Raw genomic sequence first — 25,459 nt, 5'->3', positions numbered from 1 at the left:
TCTTTAATCAGCACAAGAGTTTTCAGCTGTGCTAACATAATTGCAGAAGGGTTTTCTAATGATCAATTAGCCTTTTAAAATGATAAACTTGGATTAGCTAACACAACGTGCCATTAGAACACAGGAGTGATGGTTGCTGATAATGGGCCTCTGTATGCCTATGTATATATTCCATAAAAAATCTGCCATTTCCAGCTACCAATAGTCATTTACAACATTAACAATGTCTACACTGTATTTCTAATCAATTTTATGTTATTTTAATGGGCAAACCGTTTTGCTTTTCTTTCAAAAACAAGGACATTTCTAAGTGACCCCAAACTTTTGTGTCTCTGACTGAAAGACTGTTGAAGGGAAATCAGGTATCTAAAACCTGCCAGAATCTCTGCATTAACTTGCATTTTGTAAATTACGAGATGAAGCACTATTATTGTTTATTTTACAATATTACTACTGCAATTGGCTAAGGTTAATAAAATACAGTGAAATAGAAGGAAATAGGAGAGATTATAGTGTCTACTGCATGGGGGGTGTGGACAGGTTCCCATGATGCCTTGATACACAGGACATGGCAATGGTTACAAAATAGATCATCTCGGTTACCCAGAAGTACAATTATCTTGCTAAAGTTTGTCATTTACCCTTTTACTTCTGGGGTTAATTCCATTAACAATTGTGATTACCTGTGTACAAAGGAATGAAGCGAAGTCTCCTCACTCACAAATGAAACTCTCGGCCAAACTCCTCCCTTCTGCTAATTTCACACGTTTATCATGGCCAATAAGCACATTTTTATTTTATGATACAGCCAATTTTAACTTTGTGGCTGTGGAATCTAGTGGAAACTGTTTATCATCCGCACACAGGCTTGAAAATCACCGCACCAGTTTAAGTACCACATTCGTCCAATCCTGATTCGTCCAAATAATCAACGACGAAAACCCAAAACTAGGAACTACTGCTGCTCATATCACATAATTCTACGTGATCCTTGACAGATTCTCACCGTTTCATCTGTCCACGAGAATCTGTCCACGAGAGATTACAGAATAGAGAGCATACTTTAACATCGGTGAGTGAAATAGTGGCACCTAAGATTTGTTTCTGAGTGTGCATACTACTTCCTTTGAATCTGTGTTTATTTTTGTATCAGTTTGACTATTGCTGCCATTAAAAACCAAGCCTTTTATTATCCAGCTTATACTCTGAGGGATTTCCAAAGGTCTCAAAAGGAAACAGTCCCGTTTTGTATCCAGTTCGAGTTCGAAGACAGGTCTTGGAGCAAAAGCCTGTGTGGAAAGAACACATTTCCACCTCTGAGACTTTAGCATCATTCTGGTACAGGAAGCTTATGGCTGTAATTAGTTAAGGAACTGACAAGTTTAAAGTTGAAACGTGTCATGATGTTACATTTCTCAGGTAAACAAAGTAATAAGGTTTTATTGCAGCCAGATAAGTAGTTATGGCTCTTATGGCTTGGGAAGCCTCCTCATTCACATGTTGTCCTTTTCATGAGGAGGTTGTCTAAAGCTGTATATAGTGGACTAAATGTCACCTGGGCTGCGGAAAGAAACGCAAATGTGTAAGTTGTCAATTTCAAAAAATATATATCAAATACAGTGATTAAAATGATTTTGACACTACAAAGAAAAACTGTGCAACGGGTCTATGTGAACAGACTTAACCCAGGACAGATGTGTTTTAATGAATTTTAATTGTATTGTTAAATCAAGAGCATAAGTATTACAGTGCTTAAACTGTGTGTGACACATTTGTGATTGACATGAGTAGTCCATCTGTCCCTCATTATTATAATAATTGAAGATTTATCAGAGTAACAGGTGTCTGCATTTATGTGTGCGATACACACAAAAAAGAAGCAACACGTGTTTTTATTGTGTATGTGTACAGTAGCCTGAGTTTGGTATTCAGAAAGCATTCAGTAACATTTTTTTGTAAGTAGATGAGAGCCAGTTCAAAACACATTTATTGATATATCAATATTACCAGTGTAGTGGAGGTGATCCGGCAAGGCTGTTGGTGTAGGGACATTTTTTATTTATTTTTTATTTTACCTTTATTTAACTAGGCAAGTCAGTTAAGAACAAATTCTTATTTTTATATCATGCAAAGGGTATTCATGGAACTTACTGAATATTATTTTTGTAATAATACAGAAGAGTATGTAGAATCTGAATCTGTGTGTCACCATGTGTGCACTGTAAATGTGGGTTTGTGTGTTGTTGTTACAGCTTATCAGATCTTGGGCTATTTTATTATTTCCCATAACTGGGTTGTGTATATTTTATTACTCTGTCTGCAGGACCTGACCAATATTCCCTTTTGCTTAACTGTTCCCTGATTGTTCTGCTACTCTGGTAGGTCCTAATTTGATTTCACAAATTGGGAAGATGCAGTACTTCTTACAATGAGATGATGAGTAGCATAAACTCTTTTGTTCAGTTGGGTTTAATTATGTTTAATTAAATTATTAGACTCTAAATAGACTTCTCTGGACAGAAATATTCTGTAAATTGTACTAACATTATTTGTAAAGCGTAGCCTTTATAGAACATGTGACTTAGAGTTCTAGTGAACAAGATCTTATTGGTAGCATCGGGCAACCACAGTACCAGATATTTTCTTAGAATAGGCTGACTTTTTTTGGTAATGATTTCTGCTTGTATGTTGGCCTATTGTACTGAATGTTTTTCATAATTACACTGTTCAGTATTATTTGTTAGGCTCCAGGCCAGGGCATTAGAAAAGACTGGTCAAATGTTATTCATTGTGATCTCAGAAGTTTTCAGTATAAAATTCATTTAATTCTAATTTCAATATTTGTCATCATGCCATGCCATTGCCAACCATGCACAAGAGGTTATAGGCTACATGATACAGGTGACAATAAGGCCTCGATCATATATGACATTGGCAACATTATTACAATGTAGTAATTGGGAGCAAACTCATTGACAGCAAACCTTGAGCCTATCCGAGTTTCTACACCTCCTGCTCTACCCCCTGTTGGTTACAATGTTTCAATTCACATGGAAGAAACTCAGCACTGAAATTAATTACAGATGTTCAAAATTCAGAATAATGTGTCCCGAAATGGCATTCAAGTGTCAGTAGCCTATTATCCAAACTATTTTCTCACTATATACTCTTAGTTGTGTGTTGCACAGCCGGTTGCTAATGATGTCGTTAGCTAAGTATTGAGCTACCGACTGACCTACTTTCCCTGGTCACAGCGGCTCAGTCCTGTTTACAAGGGACTGTCAACGGAGTATGTTGAGTGGTAGAGGAAAACAGACCGAGCATAGACCTGAAAATGATTACTCCTGAAATCTTGTTAGTCTATGTTCCGAATAGGTATGTTACTTAAATTGTAGTTTGCACAATACTTAGGCAGCGTCTGTATGTACTATGATCTGTTTGTGATGTGTTTGTGGTGAGTCAAGCTTAGGGTAGTTGGCTCAGTGAGTTACACAGTAGGCTGTTGGAAAATGAGTACCTTCAAAAGTAAAATATGGATCTAAAGTCCAATTTTCAAGGTATGTAAGATTAATGTCCTTTGCATTTTCTGTCACTCTAGTCTTGTATTATTAAAACGTACAGTAGGCTATAGGTTGGCAGTTGCTTCCATTTTGGATGGATATATCTGTTGGCTACTGCTTCTAAAGCCAAGATGTCAACATACAAATAAACTAGGTTAACTATAATACAATGTTAATTTCTATGCTTTCTATGTCTATTTTCATAGAGAAATGTTATATGTCCTGTGTGTAATTCACAACGTAGTTAATCATTTTCTTAAAAGGCACAATGACAATTCAGCTCACTGGTATAGATTTACAAGTATAGTGTGTCCTTGCAAGTGAATGAGTTGTCTTTTTTTGAGAGACATAATTTTAAAACCATGTTTACCTTGATTAAAACATAGTGCTTTTGGGACTTTAGATCTCTTCAATATCCACTGAGTTAGGTAAATCTGCTTTTAGTGTTTTTGCCCCTTAATTGTGGAATAATCTCCAAGGCTCTCTAAAATGTGATGAATTGGTGCCTCTAGGGCAATTCAACAGGCTGATTGAGGACCTATTTTACTGACGAATGTGTTTGTTTTCTATGATTGTGTTTTGCTTTTCATGTATTGATGTGAATATTGATGTGTATGTTGATGTGTGTATTGATGTGGACACAGGGCTCATCTGTGAAAGACACCTTGGTCTCAGCATGACTACCTGTCAAAATAAAGGTTCAATAAAATTATTATAAAAGAATGGGAGTTTCTCCCATTCTTCCCTGCAGATCCTCTCAAGCTCTGTCAGGTTGGATGGGGAGCGTCGCTGCACAGCTATTTTCAGGTCTCTCCAGAGATGTTCAAGCCAGGGCTCTGACTGGGCCACTCAAGGACATTCAGAGACTTGTCCCGAAGCCACTCCTGTGCTTTCTTGGCTGTGTGCTTAGGGTCGTTGTCCAGTTGGAAGGTGAACCTTCGCCCCAGTCTGAGGTCCTGAGATCTCTGGAGCAGGTTTTCATCAAGGATCTCTTTGTACTTTGCTCCGTTCATCTTTCCCTTGATTCTGATTAGTCTCCCAGTCCCTGCCACTGAAAAACATTCCCATAGCATGATGCTGCCACCACCATGTTTCACTGTAGGGATGGTGCCAGGTTTCTTCCAGATGTGACGCTTGGCATTCAGGCCAAATAATTCAATCTTGGTTTCATCAGACCAGAGAATCTTGTTTCTCATGGTCTGAGAGTCATTTAGGTTTCTCTTGGCAAACTCCAAGCAGGCTGTCATGTGCCTTTTACTCGAGGAGTGGCTTCCGTCTGGCCACTCTACCATAAAGGCCTGATTGGTGGAGTGCTGCAGAGAATCCTCTAGCACTGAAATGCAGTGCCTTGGACCGCTGTGCCTCTCAGGAGAAAAAGAGAAGGGGTCTGAATACTTTACGATTGCACTGTAGTTTACATGTTGTCAACAATCTAAGCCGGCCCCATCTGTTTTGCCCTATAGTTGCGCGCGCGTCGGTTTTGATGCTAATCAGCTAACCTGGCTATACAAATTAGACCATTTAGTATATAATATTTTTTAATTAAAAAAGTGTTATTTTACAGGGTTAGCCATAGTAGTACATTGCCCCTGAAGCAAATTAGGGTTAAGTGCATTGCTCAATGGTACATCGAGAGAGATTTTTAACCTTGTCGGCTCGGGTATTCAAACCAGCGACCTTTCTGTTACTGGCCCAGCGCTCTAACCGCTTGGCTACCTGCTGTCGTGACATTACGTACAACACTGACATTATAAATCGCAAATGTCACATCAATTACATCATTGTCAAGTACAATCAAATCACCCCCCATAAATTATATCATCAGCCTGAAACATGTCATGTCTTACGTGTTTAGTCTCACATTCTCTTTCCCTTTTTTCACCGTATGTTTCACTGACACTTCAACTTAGATTGAATATCCTTATGCCGTCATTGGTTACCTCTCACCTCAAGTAAACAACCAATTGTTCCTTGACATGAGGTGATAATCTCATGGAATTACATCCTTGATGAACACTTAAATAAGTCACTTTGGTTATGAAAGAGTTGAGAGCTGTAACCAGCAGCTCCTTCCAAACCATTCTCAGCAGTGATATATATTGACAGGTTTCATAGTTGAAAGATTCTAAGATTAAAGATGGCAGCTTCAATAAAAATAATTACTCTCTGAATTCCATTGAATGTGTATGTGTGTGTGTGTGTGTGTGTGTGTGTGTGTGAGAACGTGAACCATTGGCAGTGTGAATATGCTATTGCATGGCTTTTCATTAAAGAAACAAACTGAAATACACAGTCAAAATCTCCCACAGGCAAAGATAAGAGGTTTTCTGCCTTTTGCAATAGAACAGGTTTTTGTCATTGTGAGGTTGTTCACCATGTGTACAGACGAGTTCTAGGAAGATGTAGTCTGACACGTCAATCGTTTCTTGCCAGAGTTAGTGAGAAAAGTAATCTTGTGGTGTGCCTGCCTGAGGTGGTATGTTAGTGCAGGCGATGGTCGTGAACATAAACTTGGATGTGTATTCCTCTCCTCTGCCATCGAGTTCAGGCAGACAATTTAAGATCCATGCCCCTCAGGGCACATGTGTAACTCCACTTGACAGCTGTAAACCTTGTCTCACTGAACTCAATGCATTCTGGGTGTGGTGTAATATTCTCACTCAAAGAAGAGTTTCCAGGTAGAAATTCACCATGCACCATGTACAGTACACTAAAATGCATGTGTTGTTCAATGTTTTATTTCCTTGTATATGAAAGTAAAGGTAGTCCTCTTCGATGGAAGAAGCTCCCCACTGGGCACACACTGGTTGATTCAACGTTGTTTCCATGTCATTTCAATTTAATTTCGTTGAACAAATTTGGAATAGATGCTTAATTGACGTTTGTGCCCAGTGGGTCCAGTCTACTCTACTAGACTTGGTCAGTTTTTTTTGTCCAATTGAAGGAGAAGTAGCGTAGTCCACGGACCAAATTCCTAGTTCTCAAAGGGACACCCATCCTATCATTATCTGATTTTTAAATATATTCTTGTCAAAATCAAATCAAATCAAATTTATTTTATATAGCCCTTCGTACATCAGCTGAAATCTCAAAGTGCTGTACAGAAACCCAGCCTAAAACCCCAAACAGCAAGCAATGCATGTGAAAGAAGCATGGTGGCTAGGAAAAACTCCCTAGAAAGGCCAAAAACCTAGGAAGAAACCTAGAGAGGAACCAGGCTATGAGGGGTGGCCAGTCCTCTTCTGGCTGTGCAGGGTGGATATTATAACAGAACATGGTCAAGATGTTAAAATGTTCATAAATGACCAGCATGGTCAAATAATAATAATCATAGTAGTTGTCGAGGGTGCAACAAGCACGTCCGGTGAACAGGTCAGGGTTCCGTAGCCGCAGGCAGAACAGTTGAAACTGGAGCAGCAGCATGGCCAGGTGGACTGGGGACAGCAAGGAGTCATCATGCCAGGTAGTCCTGAGGCATGGTCCTAGGGCTCAGGTCCTCCGAGAGAAAGAAAGAAAGAGAGAAAGAGAGAATTAGAGAGAGCATATTTAAATTCACACAGGACACCGGATAAGACAAGAGAAATACTCCAGATGTAACAGACTGACCCTAGCCCCCCGACACATAAACTACTGCAGCATAAATACTGGAGGCTGAGACAGGAGGGATCAGAAGACACTGTGGCCCCATCCGATGATACCACCGGACAGGGCCAAACAGGCAGGATATAACCCCACCCACTTTGCCAAAGCACAGCCCCCACACCACTAGAGGGATATCTACAACCACCAACTTACCGTCCTAAGACAAGGCCGAGTATAGCCCATTTTTTTGTTGTTCGCGCTCCATCTGTAACCACTTTCTGTCTTTGTAAAGGGTATACATCAAGTGTTTGAGGTCTAAGTTGTAAGATATGAACACAGTGTACAACATCTTGTACTGTTGTTTTTGTTATTACATCTGGGTAAAAGATTGAAAATAATCGGATTTATTTAGAATTCAAGGCACACTTAACCAGCATGAATACCACAGCATTCTTCAGCGATATGCCATCCCATCTGGTTTGCGCTTAGTCTCACTATCATTTGTTTTTCAACTGGACAATGACCCAACACACCTCCAGGCTGTGTAAGGGCTATTTGACCAAGAAGGAGAGTAATGGGGTGCTGCATCAGATGACCTGGCCACCACAATCACCCGACCTCAACCCAATTGAGATGGTTTGGGATGAGTTGGACTGCAGAGTGAAGGAGAAGCAGCCAAGTGCTCAGCATATGTGGGAACTCCTTCAAGACTGTTGGAAAAGCATTCCAGGTGAAGCTGGTTGAGAGAATGCCAAGAGTGTGCAAAGCTGACATCAAGGCAAAGGGTGGCTACTTTGAAGAATCTAAAATATATTTTGATTCGTTTAACACTGTTTTGGTTAGTATATGATTCCATATGTGTTATTTCATAGTTTTGATGTCTTCACTATTATTATAGAATGCAAAAAATAGTTAAAATAAAGAAGAACCCTTGAATGAGTAGGTGTGTCCAAACTTTTAGAATTAAAATAAATATATTTCCAGCCCACATACCTCTATTATTTTAATAGCAGTAATGGTGGATTAGCAAAAGAGGTGTCTCTGCCTCTTTGATGTTTTGGGGTCAGTAGAGCTCCTCCATGTTGAATTGTTGTATCCAGGTGGTAATTGATGTTTAACACTCTTCCCTTTAATGCATGCTGTTCACTGGGGAAAATCATGGCTCATAAATCACAATGAATAATGATGTTTCTTCTGGTAATGTGTTCACTCACTGAGATTATATTCTCTGAGATATGCTCTGGGTTGATAAATAATAGCCTATTGTATTTTACAATAAACATGATACTTTTGTATGCATTGTTTTTCACAAGAATAACTTTAAAACGTAGACTTGGTCAGAATAGAATTGGAAATAGGATCACTTTCAAGTACCTTTTGGGATGTGCTTAAGTGTGAATAAGAGTTCTGACACTTGAATGAAACTGCAGATGAATCAAGTTACAGTAATTAACGGATTATCGATGTATAAGTAATAGGCCGAGATTTTCCCCCTTTACTCACATTCTTATTGTCCTCCACAGGTTTTGGTGTTTCTGTGGTGGACTCCAGGAGGAGTTGGGCAGCAGGTGATCACTAGCTTTTTCCTTGCAGCTTCAGCGCAGCCAGCGCGGATGGGATACATCAGACTTCAGATAGGGCCTGGCTGGGAGAGGGAGTGAGAATGGACAACCTTTCCGACTTTGGGTCCCTGTGTCCGTCCAGCAGGAGGGAATGGGAGTAAGTATCTAGGCTACTTTTATTCTCTCTTGTGTTTCCTGTCATTGTCAAATACATTAGTTTGTATAGAGACAGTCCAAACTGTTCGCTGCTCTGGCACTTTCCGGAGACACCTGAAACCCCACCTCTTTAAGGAATACCTGGGATAGGATAAAGTAATCCTTCTAACCCCCCCCCCCTTAAAAGATTTAGATGCACTATTGTAAGGCGGTTGTTCCACTGGATATCATGAGGTGAATGCACCAATTTGTAAGTCGCTCTGGATAAGAGCGTCTGCTAAATGACTTAAATGTAATGTAAATGTAGAGAAATACTACTTGGTTACTAACAATATATGAAGAGTTTATTTCCAAAATGCTATATCCACCAATTTTTTACATTTGTGTTTTTTCATCAGTGGTTATTTCTTATGGGTACATTTGTGTGTGTGTGTGTGTGTGTGTGTGTGTGTGTGTGTGTGTGTGTGTGTGTGTGTGTGTGTGTGTGTGTGTGTGTGTGTGTGTGTGTGTGTGTGTGTGTGTGTGTGTGTATGACATATTACTGTTCTCAGATTTGTATTAATAGATTTTAGATGTGTACGAAAATATCATGACACAAGGCGAGACCCAAATGCAGACACAGGAGGCAGATGGTTGGAGTTTAAGATGTTTAATAAATCCAAAGGGAATAGGCAAGAGAATGGTCGTGGACAGGCAAAAGGTCATAACCAGATCAGAGTACAGGAGGTACAGAGTGGCAGGCAGGTTTGAGGTCAGGGCAGGCAGAATGGTCAGGCAGGCGGGTATAGAGTCCAGAACAAACAAGGGTCAAAACCGGGAGGACTAGAAAAAGGAGAAAAGGCAAAGCAGGAAAACGGGAAAAACCGCTGGTAGGCTTGGACATACAAGACGAACTGGCACAGAGAGACAGGAAACACAGGGATAAATACACTTGGGAAAACAAGCGACACCTGGAGGGGGTGGAGACAATAACGAGGACAAGTGAAACAGATCAGGATGTGACAGAAAATGTATTTATTTTTTGTTGTTGCAAAAAGCTATATATCCATTGTTGTGCTGAAATGCAATGTTTGTATCTTGTATATTTGACTGTGATATGTTGTCTCACTTAGCTATCTCAGAATATGCGCCGAACAGATGGCAAGTGTCTTCACTGACATTTTCAACCTATCCCTGACCCAGTCTGTAAACCTACATGTTTAAAGCAGACCACCATAGTCCCTGTGCCCAAGAATAACACTCACATCTATAATAACAACCTATCCCCCAACGTAGTCAAGACAAAGGAGATGATTGTGGACTACAGGAATAGGAGGACCGAGCACGCCCCCATTCACATCCACGGGGCTGTAGTGGAGCAGGTTGAGAGCTTCAAGTTCCTTGGTGTCCACATCACCAACAAACTAGAATGGTCCAAACACACCAAGATAGTCGTGAAGAGGGCACGACAAAACCTATTCCCCCTCAGGAACTAAACAGATTTGGCATGGGTCCTCAGATCCTCAAAAGGTTCTACAGCTGCAACATCGAGAGCATCCTGACTGGTTGCATCACTGCCTGGTACAGCAATTGCTCGGCCACCGACCGCAAGGCCCTACAGAGGGTAGTGCGTACGGCCCAGTACATCACTGGGTCTAAGCTACCTGCCATCCAGGACTTCTACACCAGGCAGTGTCAGAGGAAGGCCCTAAAAATTGACAAAGACCCCAGCCACCCCAGTCATAGACTGTTCTCTCTGCTACCGCATGGCAAGCAGTACCAGAGTGCCAAGTCTAGGACCAAAAGGCTTCTCAACAGCTTTTACCCCCAAGCCATAAGACTCCTGAACAGGTAATCAAATGGCTACCCGGACTATTTGCATTGTGTCCCGCCAGGGCTTGTAAGTAAGCATTTCACTGTAAGGTCTACACCTGTTGTATTCGGCGTATGTGACAAATAAACTATAATTTGATTTGTAGCCATGAAATGCTTTGAAAGGCTGGTCATGGCTCATCAAAATCATTATCCCAGACACCCTGGATCCACTCCAATTTACATACTGTCCCAACAGATCCACAGATGACGCAATCTCTATTGCACTCCACACTGCCCTTTCCGACCTGAACAAAAGGAACACCTACGTGAGAATGCTGTTTATTGACTACAACTCAGTGTTCAACACCATAGTGACCTCGAAGCTCAACACTAAGCTAAGGTCCCTGGAACTGAACACCTCCCTCTGCAACTGGATCCTGGACTTCCTGATGGGTTCCCCCAGGTGGTGAGGGTAGGCAAGAACACATCCGCCACACTGACCCTCAACACGGGGGCCCCTCAGGGGTGTGTACTTAATTCCCTGCTGTAATCCTGGTTAACCCATGACTGCATGGCTGCCCACAACTCCCAACACCATCATTAAGTTTGTAGACGACACAACGGTGGTAGGGCCTGATCACTGACAACGATAAAACATTCTATAGGGCGGAGGTCATAGACCTGGCAGTGTGGTGCCAAGACAACAACCTCTACCTCAACATCAGCAAGACAAGGGAGCTGATCGTGGACTACAGGAAACGGAGGGCCCGAGCACACCCCCATTCACATCGACGTGGCTGTAGTGGAGCGGGTCGATCACTTCAAGTTCCTCTCTGTCCACATCGCTAAGGATCTATCATGGTCCAAATACACCAACACAGTCATGAGGCTGAAAAGATTTGGCATGGGACCCTCAGATCCTCAAAAAGTTATACAGCTGCATCTTGACTGGCTGCATCACCGCTTGGTATGGCAACTGCTTGGCATCTGACTGCAAGGCGCTACAGAGGGTAGTGTGGATGGCGCAGTACATACAAATTGTCAAAGACTCCAGCCAACCAAGACATAGACTGTTCTCTATGCTACCGCACGGCATGCAGTACCGATGCACCAAGTCTGAAAATAACAATAACGCTGAACAGCTTCTACCTCCATAAGACTACTAAATAGTTAGTCTGGGTAGCTATTTGGTTAACTATTTAACTACCTGCATTGATCCTTTTTGCATTAACTTTTTTGACTCATCACATACGCTGCTGTTACTGTTTACTATCTGTTACTTTATTCCTAGTTATATGTACATATCTACCTCAATTACTTCGTACCTCTGCACATCGTCTCGGTACTGGTACCCCATGTATATAGCCAAGTTATCATTACTCATTGTGTATCTATTATTACTTTTATTATTTCTCTATTTTTGTTCTCTGCATTGTTGGGAAGGTTCCGTAAGGAAGCATTTCACTGTAAGTCCATACCTGTTGTTTACGAAGCGTGTGACAAATAAAAATGTACTTGATTTGAGATAAATGCGCGTCGCTCTGGATAAGAGCATCTGCAAAATGATTAAAATGTCAAATGTAAATGTTTTACATACAGATCTCATATTACTGTATTGAGAAAGAATATTTAAATTGTTTTTAAATATTGATGTCACAAATGTATCATTTGTACAGTTCTTTATTAAAAATGTAGTTATTTGTTACATTTGTCTGTGTAAAACCAAGCAGTGCTAATTATTTATCTGAGATTGAGGCCGATTATATAGCATTTTGAAAAAAAACATGATTATTTGTCTCTCTGAAATGAAACCATCAAGTGATAGATTTTAAACTGTCACTTGTGCTTCCTCTCCGGCATCTAGGTCACCAGGCTGCTCGTTAGGGCGCACACCTGTCACCAGCGTTAGGCGCAAAAGGACACTAACCTGGACTCCATCACCTCCTTGATTACCTGCCCTTTATATGTCACTCCATTTGGTTTCTTCCCCTGTCGTCATTGTTCTGTTCTATGTCGAAGCACTGTTCGTGTTTCTTGTTTTGTTCCTTTATTTATTACGTATTCACTCCCTGAACTTGCTTCCTGACTTTCAGCGTACATCGTTACATAAACAAATACATGTCTGTCATTGAACAACCCCATGCCATGATTAGATAGTGAAAAACACACCAGTCTCTTTCATAATTTCTTTAAACAATAAAAGCTAATTTACCAACATTTCTGAAAATGGATATATAGCGTTTTGGAATGAAACTCTTCATATACAGGGCTATACTTGGTTGACTACTGTACTATGTGAACACGAACACCCTAGAAAACACCTTGGCACAAGTCAGTTTCTTTGGACCATAGTAGGAGAGACCCTGTTTATGTATAAGATGTAGATTAAGTCATTATTAAGAATGGTTTCCACTCCAAGGGTGTCTATCTATCTCTATTCATAATGTTGTAGCGGAGAAGGGGCATAATAATCTTATTGGTGAATATTCAGAGAAACAGCATTCTAACTTGTCTCTCCCTTTTCCATCTAGCACCAGCAGCTGTGTGGACGATTTGATGGATGAAGATGACAAAGACAGGGCAAAAAGGTATTCCACATGTGTGTGTTCACGTGTGTGTCTCTGAGCAAGAGACATATGAGTGTGAGGACGCAAGATGAGGCAGACAGAGGCAAGTGGAAGTTCACAACTTGTACCTGTTAATAAAAGGTCCTCTTTGACGTGGCCCTACTTTGGCATTACATCTGTGAAGATGTCTGCTTTGCAGATGTCAAGACTCTTCACATTTTCATCTCTCAAAATCCCTTTTCAGCACAAAGACAAATGTTTCTGTTGGTTTCTGTGCCTAGACTGCTTAGAAAAATGTCATAGGAATGTGTTGAGGAGAGGGCCCCCTCCATCTATCCAACAGGGTCACGACATTTTTGCTTTCCAGTAATGATGCACACAAGTCTGGCTGAAAGTAGACTTTCAAATCATTAGTCAGGGGGTGGAGATGTATTTGAGTCTGGGGAGAAAAACTTAAACAGCAAAAACTTAAAGAGAAAATGTCTGAACGTTTGTGTTAATGGTAGATTTAGTGTTTGCGAAGCTATTGATATCATAGTTTTTTCCATCACAAGTACATATCAGATGAATCTTCATAAACGTTTGCTTGTGCGATCAGAAGGGATTTCCATCCTGCAAGCTGTTTTATGGTGGCAGAGGAATGAGTGAATTGCGATGGTGGTTATTGATAAGCAGCTATCACTCATTAGCAGGAGTGTGTGTTTCATAAATACGAAGCTGTAGTTGGAATTGTTGAGCTCGCAATTTCCACTTCAAATGCACTTCTTTATAAAGCATATAGATGGTCAAAGTTCCCGAAGTGTATATGGTCAGAAATGTAATCCTGTACATTTATCATCTGTTCTGTTCAAGGGCATCTCGGAACAAATCAGAAAAGAAAAGAAGAGACCAATTCAATGTGCTCATCAAGGAGCTGTGCACCATGTTGCAGGGCCAAGGCCATCCGCGCAAGATGGACAAGTCCACCATACTGCAGAGAACTATCGACTTCCTGCAGAAACAGAAAGGTAGGAATGTGTAACGTAGTTGGCTGCGTCAGTCATCACATTGATGTTGACCTCCTGCTGACCTGTCGTGCGTGTGGCACATGCGTCCTGCCCTACATGCAGAACATCACTGCTCACAGAAAGGGTGGGAAGAGAAGGAACTATGAGGGTGGAGGACATTAGCTGTCTAGTACTTGTTGGACAGGACAGAGAGAAAAGAGAGGACTACTTCACTTCCCTACCAAGCTTGGCCCAGACCGACAGAACCTCAACTCAGTCTTCTGTCAGAATCAAGGTCATAGATGTCAGTGTTTCTGAGATAAACATTCCTGATCTGGGATATTTCTTAACCTCTTTTCCTCTTCTGTTGTGTGTCTCCGGTATTCATCAGGATCCTTCCACTACTAACCTATTTGGCAGCGATGGTCCCTGGATGTGGGTGTGTAGTGCTAACAGATCTATCTAACCCCTCTTCCTGGCCTTTCTCTGCCTCCTCTGTTTCAGAAATCACAGCACAGACAGAGTCATGTGAGATCCGGCAGGACTGGAAGCCTTCGTTCCTCAGTAATGAGGAGTTCACCCAGTTGATGCTGGAGGTAAAAATCAGCTCAGCTCCACGTTTATGTCCTCTGATATGAAATAAAGTCAAAGGATATCCTCCACTAGTACTGGTGATAGACTGTGTTGAAATGAAATAAGCTTTGTAAATGAAGGAATATTGTATTTTGACATCCTGATGAACCTCTGTAGGCCAGCACCAACATTACCCATGATGCACCTCTGAAAGAAATATAACACACAATAATTATAGTAGCCGGCATAATAATAATGACTTTGTTTCCTTCCATAGGCTTTAGACGGTTTCCTCATAGCACTAACCACAGATGGAAACATTATATATGTGTCCGACAGTGTGTCTTCACTCATTGGCCATTTACCGGTAAGTGAGAGCCACTCTGATCTAGCTCGTTATTGCATGTTTGATTCTTAGTATTCATGTATATACAGTACCAGTCAAAAGTTTGGACACACCTACTCATTCCAGGGTTTTTCTTAAATTTTACTATTTTCTACGTTGTAGAATAATAGTGAAGACATCAAAACTATGAAATAACACAAATGGAATCATGTAGTATGGAATCATGTTTGCCTTGATGACAGCTTTGCACACTCTTGGCATTCTCTCAACCAGCTTCATGAGGTAGTCACCTGGAATGCATTTCAATTAAAATGTGTACCTTGTTAATTTGTGGAATTTCTTTCCTTAATGCGTTTGAGCCAATCAGTTGTATTGTGACAAGGTGGGGGTGCGATAGCTCTATTTGATAAAAGACCAAGTCCATATTATGGCAAGGACAGCTCAAATAAGCAAAGAGAAACAACAGTCCATCATTACTTTAAGACATGAAGGTCAGTCAATCCAAAACATTTCATGAACTTTGAAAGTTTCTTCAAGTGCAGTCGCAAAAACCATCAAGTGCTATGATGAAACTGGCTCTCATGAGGACCGCCACAGGAAAGGAAGACCCAGAGTTACCTCTGCTGCAGAGGATACGTTCATTAGAGTTAACAGCACCTCAGATTGCAGCCCAAATAAATCCTTCACAGTTCAAGTAACAGACACATCTCAACATCAACTGTTCAGAGGAGACTGCGTGAATCAGGCCTTCATGGTTGAACTGCTTGGGCCAAGAAACACGAGCAATGGACAGTAGACCGGAGTAAATCTGTCCTTTGGTCTGATGAGTCCAAATTTGAGATTTTTGGTTCCAACCACCGTGTCTTTGTGAGACGCAGAGTAGGTGAACGGATGATCTCCGCATGTGTTGTTCCCACCATGAAGCATGGAGGAGGAAGTGTGATGGTGTGGGGGTGCATTGCTGGTGACACTGTCAGTGATTTATTTAGAATTCAAGGCACACTTAACCAGCATGGCTACCACAGCATTCTGCAGCGATACGCCATCCCATCTGGTTTGCGAATTAGTCTCACTATCATTTGTTTTTCAACTGGACAATGACCCAACACACCTCCAGGCTGTGTAAGGGCTATTTGACCAAGAAGGAGAGTGATGGAGTGATGGCCTCCACAATCACCCGACCTCAACCCAATGGAGATGGTTTGGGATGAGTTGGACTGCAGAGTGAAGGAGAAGCAGCTGACAAGTGCTCAGCATATGTGGGAACTCTTTCAAGACTTTTGGAAAAGCATTCTCGGTGAAGCTGGTTGTGATAATGTCAAGAGTGTGCAAAGCTGTCATCAAGGCGAAGGGTGGCTACTTTGAAGAATCTAAAATCTAAAATATACTTTGATTTGTTTAACACTTTTTTGGTTACTACGTAATTCCATATGTGCTATTTCATAGTTTGATGTCTTCACTATTATTCTACAATGTAGAAAATAGTAAAAATAAAGAAAAACCCTGTAATGAGTAGGTGTGTCCAAACTTTTGACTGGTACTGTACTTATGCTCTCAATACACTCATTCAAATCAATGTATGCTTTATTACAATTTGGACACTGACACTGACACTACAGAATGATGCCATAACTTATAATATGACTATGATATATGACATGTTCATGGACAATCATGGACCATAGAAACTGACCTTTTATCCTTTTGTATCAGTCAGATATGGTGGACCAAAATATCTTGAACTTCCTCCATGAGCATGAGCATGGGGAGGTCTATAAGCTGCTATCATCCCACATGCTGATGACTGACCCCATCTCTGCTGACGTCCTGGACAGTGAGTATTTATTCCTCATTTTCACTGTCTCAGTACCACCCTTCTCAGTCCATCAGTACTGGGTCCATCTCCAGCCCTGGCACCACCAGGAATGCTCAGCTTAGGAGATGGCTCTGTATTTTACAATAGTGTTGTTTGATGAGAAGTTTAAAATGTTCTTGCCTGTCTCAGAGTGTCTTGGACTCGTGGTGATGAGAAGTCATCTGTGATGTCTAAGCAGGGAGTCCATCACCATATTAATTAGCTTTTACATAAACGGTATGGCTGACATTTAACAAACATTTACACCATAATCATGTTGTTGTTCATCCACAGGTCTAAACTAGGGTAGCTGAATAAACATTTTGTTCTATTTTGTTTTTCTTATTGGCACCATGTTACAGAACAATTATTGAAGTTGGATATCACTTATTTCATGAACGATATCCCCATGTCATGAATTATACATCAAAGCATGCAGTGGCCGAGCAGTCACACACCAAAGCCTCCAACACAAGCAGCGATTTTATTCCAGCAGTGGGGGAAATTCTGTTTGACACGGTGTTAAATCTCTCCTGTAGGCATCCATCCAGTTCTATTGTATTTACATGACTATTGCCACTGTGCTTTAGGAGTTCACACTGTACTGTACTGTTCGTCTGCCGATCATTCAGCGTGCTGTGTTTTAGGGACCACCTGCTGAGACGTCTGACTGCCAATATTTTCACGTGATTCTACATGGAAAATTGGTGCGCACTTGGTATAGAAAATTACGGCCGGCACTCTGTTCAGATGTGCTAAGTACGCTCGGCTATAAAACGCTATTGGTGTGTTGGAGCCATGAAATATAGAGCAGGTTGCCGTTTATTGGATTGCTGGACAGTGTGGTCCTATGATGAGTCCTTTAGCTAAAAATAGTAGCTGGCCTAGCAGCGTGGATAGGAGTTTTAATCACTGTTATGGTAGCGTCAGTAATCCACAGCAGTGCTGTCTGTATCTAGGGCTCTAGAGACTGACCTCAATCCCACGCTACAATTGTGCTCTTCTGAGAAAGAGACCGGTGTGGAATCGTCTAGGTCTATGTTTAGAACTACAGGAATACAAAGCATAGACTGTATTCCTGTACGATACTGTGTCCGGAATAATCATCATCTCCTCCTAGCCTCATTCACAATAGGCAATTCCTGTAGTTGTCTTTCATCTCCTTTCTTTCATGTAAAGCAACACTGCTTCAGGCCTCCCGAGTGGCGCAGTGGTCTAAGGCACTGCATCGCTGTGCCACTAGAGATTCTGGGTTAGAGTCCAGGCTCTGTCGCAGCCCGCCGCGACCAGGCAACCCATGGGGCGGTGCACAATTGGCTCAGCGTCATCTGGGTTAGGGGAGGGTTTGACCGGCAGGGATGTCCTAGTCCCATCGCACACTAGCGACTCCTGTGGCGGGCAGGACGCAATCCACGCTGACAGGTCGCCTGGTGTACGGTGTTTAAAAAAAAGAAGAAAAAAAAATTTTTTTGGGGGGGGTGGATCAGCTTCAATATTGTGGATAGATTGTTGCTTCCATCAATGTAATTGTCTGCATCATTTACAATCCCCCATATATTTTGGGGGTAAATATATATATATATACATACATACATACATACATACATACATACATACGTGTGTGTGTGTGTGTGTGTGTGTGTGTGTGTGTGTGTGTGTTTTCATAAACATTCATACATACATACACATACATTTGAAGTCGGAAGTTTACATACACCTTAGCCAAAATACATTTAAACTCAGTTTTTCACAATTAGACGGAACCCCAGCAAGTCACATGGGGCCTGAGGCACTGGGCGAAGAGCCAGGGGATCACAGGTCGGCCGCTCCCTCGCCCATCAATACTTCCCTTAGACAGTCAGGTGACACGCCTGTGCGGGAACCCGCAGTCCTCGCAGACAAGCCCCCTGTCTTTTCACGCTGCGGGCGTCTGTCCCAGCCACCAAAAAGACTTAATCTGTAGGTTTCCCATTAGGGATTGTTGTCAGACAGAGATAAAAGTGAAGAGACTATCAAAATGTGTTAAGTTGTTACCTGAAGAAAATAAAAAAACTAAACTGTTCATGTTGGAAATTACTACTAGGTTTGTTTTGTTAGTGAATTGACAGCTCCTGTCCTACTTATTTCCCTCATTAAAATGCAAATCAATTTATAACATTTTTGACATGCGTTTTTCTGGATTTTTTGGTTGTTATTCTGTCTCTCACTGTTCAAATAAACCTACCATTAAAATTATAGACTGATCATTTCTTTGTCAGTGGGCAAACGTACAAAATCAGCAGGGGATCAAATATTTTTTTCTCTCACTGTAGATTTTGTTTGTTTTTAGTCCTTCCTCTAATTCTGATGTCCATCCAGTTTGATTTCTATTTGTAACTGTGCTATTTAACAACATCTATGACCCTATATGCATTTTACAGACCCATTCAACACCCCCCATCTATCTCTTAACACCATCCATTTAGGATTTCTATTTGTAACTGTGCTATTTAACAACATCTATGACCCTATATGCATTTTACAGACCCATTCAACACCTCCCATCTATCTCTTAACACCATCCATTTAGGATTTCTATTTGCCATATATTTTTCAACTGTGTTGTGATGCTTCACAAAAGTACTGAACCTTTCTATTCTATAGCTTCTACAGATTGTAAATTAAAGATAAACATTTTTGCTAAAATAATTATTATATTATTGATTGATTATGACTTTTCAAATCACCCAGTATTGCTATCAGCGTTAGTTCTAGGCAAATGTTGCAATTCTTCAGCCATTCCTGGACCTGTGACCAAAAACGAGCTACATATGGACAGTACCAAAATAAATGATCTCCTCACAGCAAGATCTACAGAGCTGGGAAGATTGTATCCCCCATATATATACCATTCTATTGGTTGCAAGAATTTTGTATAATAATTAAAATTGAAAAATTAGAAGTTTTGAATCCGTTTTGTTTCATAAACCATGTGTCATGGAATAGGTACATCAAAAATCTCTTCCCAACTATTTTGCAGTTTATATGGCACAGCTGTCAATTTTTTGGCCCTTAAATGAAATTGGTATATGTTTTTTATTCATCACAATTTTCTTTAACCATTTATGGTCTTTAATGCAGGGCCGACAGACATGTTCCTTACTTTTTCCCTCTTCTACTTGCCTGTTTAATTTTTGTGGTAATGCTGCAATTAGTTGGTTGTAATTTTGGGTAGAGCAGACATTTCCATGTCTGTGTTAGCTGCATGTGTGACATAACTCTACCAGTCCTATTTATGATATAATTTACAACAATTATACCTTTTTTAAACATTTTATTGAAAAATGTTTTTTTAATCAATTAGTATATTTGAGTTAAACCACAATATTTGTTTTATTATTTGTTCTGTCTTTTCAGGTGGATTAAACTGAAATTGCAACCAACTTTCTAAGGCTTGTTTAAAAAATAACGATATTTTGGAGATTATTTCGTTTTCAAATAACCGAAAGTGAACAGTTGTAATCTGAATAAAGGGGAAAAGGCCATTCTTGAACATGGTGTTAGACATTGTTACTAATTTACTAGAGAACCATTTCGGATTTAAGTATACGTTTGTATGACTGATGCCTTTAGTGAGAGGTCTAATGCTTTAATATTTAAACATTTCTGCCCTCTGAATTCATATTCGTTATATAAATAGGCCCTTTTAATTCTGGCTTACCATTCCAAATAACTGTGAATATTTTTTGTTCATATAATTTAAAAAGCTGGTCAATAGGTGTAGGTAAAACCATAAGCAAATAGGTAAACTGTGATATGACTAAAGAGTTAATCAAGGTGATTTTTCCACAAATAGACAGGTATTTTCCTTTCCATGGTAGCAAGATCTTATCTATTTTTACTAACTTCCTATAAAAATGTATTGGAGTGAGATCCTTTCTTTATTTCGGGATATGTATACCGAGTATGTCCACATCCCCGTCAGACCATTTTATTGGTAAACTACACAGTAATGTATTTTTTTTTTTTTGTGATCCAATACATACAATAAATACACTTATCATAATTTGGTTTTAATCCAGAAAGGTTAGCAAAAGTATCTAGATCCTCTATGAGGGTGTGGATGGATTCTAATTGTGGTTTTAAAAGAAAACATGAATCCTCAGCATACAATGACACCTTTGTTTTTAAGCCACGGATTTCTAATCCCTTGATATCATTGTTGGATCTAATTTTAACAGCTAACATTTCGATGGCAATAATAAATAGATATGCCGATTGTGAACAACCTTGTTTTACTCCTCTTGACAATTTAAAACTTTCTGAGATGTAGCCATTATTTACTATTTTCAATCTAGGGTTACTATACATAACTTTAACCCATTTGATAAGAGATTCTCCAAAATTGAAATATTCCAGGCATTTATATATAAACTTCAGTCATACTTTATCAAAAGCCTTTTCAAAATCAGCTATGAAAACCAGGCCTGGTGTCCTAGATATTTCATAGTATTCTATTGTTTCCAGTCTTATATTATCTCCAATGTATCGTCAATGTAAAAAACCTGTCTGATTAGGATTAATAATATCTGACAATACCTTTTTAATTCTATGCGCCAAGCATTTAGCTAGAATTTTTGCATCACAACACTAAAGTGTAAGAGGTCTCCCATTTTTTAAATGGACTGGATCTTTATATATACCACTTGGATCCTGTTTCAGTAGTAATGAAATCAAACCTTCTTGTTGCGTGTCCGATAATTTACCGTTTATATAGGAGTGGTTAAAGCATGCTAATAATGGTCCTCTGAGTATATCAAAAAAAGTTTTGTATACTTCCACTGGTATGCCATCCAGCCCTGGAGTTTTCCCAGCCTTAAAGGCTTTAATTGCATCAAGAAGTTCCTCTGTAATTTGGCCTTCGCATGAGTCTTTCTGTGCAGATGTTAATTTTACATTATTAATAGGAAATAAATCCATATAATTAGCTCCGGTTAGTGGAGATGGAGGAGACTGAAACGAAAACATATTCTTAAAGTACTTTACTTCCTCTTTCAAAATATCATTCGGTGACTCATGCGTGACTCCATCATCTGTAATTTGTAAATCGCTCTGGATAAGAGCGTCTGCTAAATGACTTAAATGTAAATGTAAATCTGTAACAAGTAAAAAAAAAAAATTGGGTTGCATTTCTATGTTGGAGATTGAAAAAGAATTTGGTGTATTTTTCCCCATATTCCATCCAGTTCACTTTATTTTTTATAATATGTTACACTGGATCTTTCTTGAATTAAGTTCCTCCATTTCTTTTTGTTTTTCCTCTAACTTATTCTGTGCCTCGATGGTACAGTTTTTATTGCTATCTAACTGTACTGTTAGTCCTTCAATTTCCTTTGTTAATATGGACTCTTTTGATCTAAACTGCTTTTGTTTTATAGATTAGTACTGAATTGCATGGCCTGTAAATGCACATTTAAAGATCTCCCATACAATAAGGGGATCTGCTGTACCTATGTTATGTCGGAAAAAGTCAATTATAAATTCTCCTGTCCTAGTTATAAACAAGTTATCATCCAGTAGGCTTTGATTACATTTCCAATATCCTTGCCCACGTGGAAATTCTGTAAGAGTAATATGTGTATATATATATATGCCAATTATGTGATGATCCGACCGCATTCTGTCCCCTTTCAACACTTTTTAAACTTTTGGTGCCAGAGAGAATGACATAAGAAAGTAATCAAGATGACTAGCTTGATTAAGCCTCCGCCATGTATATCTCACTAGGTCAGGGTATTTAAGCCTCCATATATCCACTAATTCCAATATATCCATGACATTCATGATTTCCTTAAGTGTCTGAGGGTGAACGTTTATAGTGTGATTTCCTTTCCGGTTCATAGAGGTATTTAAAACTGTATTAAAATCCCCCACCATAATAATAGTCTAGTGTTGCTTGTAGAGTTGATAAATTCTTATATATATTTTCAAAGAGGCTTGGGTCATCATTATTTGGACTGTATAGGTTAATAAGTCATATCTGTTTATTGTCCAATAACATATTTAAAATAGTCCATCTACCTTGATGATCTGTTTGGACAATTTGCACATTTGGATCAAAATGACTGTTAATTAATATCATCACCCCTTTTGAATTTGTTTGCCCATGGGAGAAATATATTTCGCCCCCCAGTCATTTTTCTACAAAACTTCATCTAAAATTGTTGAATGAGTTTCCTGTCAACAATAGATATTATATTCCTTCTCTTTTAGCCAGGGAAATACTGATCGTCTTTTCTAATGATCTGCTAGGCCATTACAATTATAAGTGGCTATACTTATTTCAACACTTACCATAATGAGAGACCAGTTTCAATTCTATTTATCAAAATATATGTTTGTAAACGTACCATCAAAAAGTAACATGATGATTGTCTATATAGCTGTACCATGATATTTGCATTGCTACTAAGTAAACCTCCAATTGGTCCCCACTATTCCCCCCGCTAAAAGCCCTCCTTATCCCAAGTTGGGTTGTCATCCCAATGCCCGGCAGACCACCCTCGATCCCCTGGATCCCGTGGCCCCGGAGAGATTATTGGCCCCTGGATCCAATTATTGTGAATCATCCTTTATTGTCCCTAACATATTTTACTCCCTCGCAACAGTTGTGGGATACCCACACACACACACACACACACACACACACACACACACACACACACATACACACTCAACCCCTTTCCCCCACAACAACCGTAGACTCAGATTTTCAACAGTTGCACCATCCCAGAGCCCAACTCAAGAAAGGCCTTGATTTACGAATGCATATACAGTTGCAGCTGTATGAGAAGCCCTGCAAAACTGCGAGAAAAAAAAAAATGGGCAGAAATGTGGAGATTTGATTAACCATTGTCACATCCTAGATGATGGAGGTCAGATATACCCCCTTCCCCTGAAACACCCACAACATGTTCCCCCATATTGACCATATTCCCAAGCATCTCCGTGCAGTCAGACCTTTGATTTTGTACCACCAGGGCCACAGTGATATGCCCCCTCTCTGAATGTGGGGCGGCAGGTAGCCTAGTGGTTAGAACGTTGGACCGGAAGGTTGCAAGATCAAATCCCCGAGCTGACAAGGTAAAAATCTGTCGTTCTGCCCCTAGGCCATCATTGAAAATAAGAATTTGTTCTTAACTGACTTGCCTAGTTAAATAAAGGTAAAATTAAAATTAAAAAATGTCCGAGTGTGACCCCCATGGGTTACTGCGGCTAGTGTTGCCAGTTACTGCGGCTAGTGTTGCCAGCAATGCCACTGCCTTGGTGGGGGCACCCCACCGGAGTCCCCACTGGCTAGGTACAAGGTCGTCAAGGTTCTCATTTGAGAATATCCTTGTATATTATGCTCTCCCATCAGGGGGCTCTGGCTTTGCAGGACCAACCCTGCCAGGCAGGCTCAGATTCTTGAGGGGGCGGTGCAGCTCTAGAAGGTCTCTGACTGCATTTTGGCTGCATACAGGCCGCTTACAGCAGGCCCATAAAACACTCCTTAGTATCTGGGTCATTCAGGTGGGTGTCTAGGGTATAGGGTTGTACGGTGTTTCCTCCGACACATTGGTGTGGCTGGCTTCCGGGTTAAGTGGGCATTGTGTCAAGAAGCAGTGCGACTTGGTTGGGTTGTGTTTCGATGGACGCACGGCTCCCGACCTTCACCTCTCCCGAGTCCTTACGGGAGTTACAGCGATGAGACAAGACTGTAACTACCCATTGGATACCATGAAATTGGGGAGAAAAAGGGGTAAAGAAATGTATATATAATTATAATATATATATAAAAACAAAAAACAACACTGCTTCTCATGTTTAACACACGAAATGCTTAGGAAGTCTGCAATTTTCTTTTCAAAATCAAATCAAATTTATTTATATAGCCCTTCGTACATCAGCTGAAATCTCAAAGTGCTGTACAGAAACCCAGCCTAAAACCCCAAACAGCAAGCAATGCATGTGAAAGAAGCACGGTGGCTGGGAAAAACTCCCTAGGAAAAACTCCTGAGAAAGGCCAAAAACCTAGGAAGAAACCTAGAGAGGAACCAGGCTGTGAGGGGTGGCCAGTCCTCTTCTGGCTGTGCCGGGTGGATATTATAACAGAACATGGTCAAGATGTTAAAATGTTCGTAAATGACCAGCATGGTCAAATAATAATAATCATAGTAATTGTCGAGGGTGCAACAAGCACGTCCGGTGAACAGGTCAGGGTTCCGTAGCCGCAGGCAGAACAGTTGAAACTGGAGCAGCAGCATGGCCAGGTGGACTGGGGACAGCAAGGAGTCATCATGCCAGGTAGTCCTGAGGCATGGTCCTAGGGCTCAGGTCCTCCGAGAGAAAGAAAGAGAGAAAGAGAGAATTAGAGAGAGCATATTTACATTCACACAGGACACCGGATAAGACAAGAGAATACTCCAGATGTAACAGACTGACCCTAGCCCCCCGACA

At 40.4% G+C, this 25,459-nt stretch overlaps 1 protein-coding gene across 5 annotated transcripts in view; it reads left to right on the top strand.

Annotated features, from left to right (window-relative positions):
• LOC115154557 (neuronal PAS domain-containing protein 2) overlaps positions 1 to 25,459 on the top strand; it is a 100,486-nt gene that overhangs the window by 54,734 nt on the left and 20,293 nt on the right. For 4 of the 5 annotated variants that reach the window (XM_029700879.1, XM_029700883.1, XM_029700878.1 and 1 more), the window contains exons 2-7: positions 8,666 to 8,861; positions 13,186 to 13,242; positions 14,074 to 14,228; positions 14,712 to 14,803; positions 15,058 to 15,147; positions 16,840 to 16,960. In XM_029700879.1, the coding sequence (XP_029556739.1) occupies positions 8,806 to 8,861; positions 13,186 to 13,242; positions 14,074 to 14,228; positions 14,712 to 14,803; positions 15,058 to 15,147; positions 16,840 to 16,960 (571 nt within the window). In that variant the 5' untranslated portion in view covers positions 8,666 to 8,805. Of the gene's footprint in view, positions 1 to 3,420; positions 3,558 to 8,665; positions 8,862 to 13,185; positions 13,243 to 14,073; positions 14,229 to 14,711; positions 14,804 to 15,057; positions 15,148 to 16,839; positions 16,961 to 25,459 lie in introns of those variants that run through there. The other variant, XM_029700881.1, reaches the window with a different exon arrangement.

This window comes from Salmo trutta, chromosome 19, assembly GCF_901001165.1.
Source record: "Salmo trutta chromosome 19, fSalTru1.1, whole genome shotgun sequence".
Classification (NCBI taxonomy): Eukaryota; Metazoa; Chordata; class Actinopteri; order Salmoniformes; family Salmonidae; genus Salmo; species Salmo trutta.
This window is presented reverse-complemented; position numbering and strand designations above follow the sequence as displayed.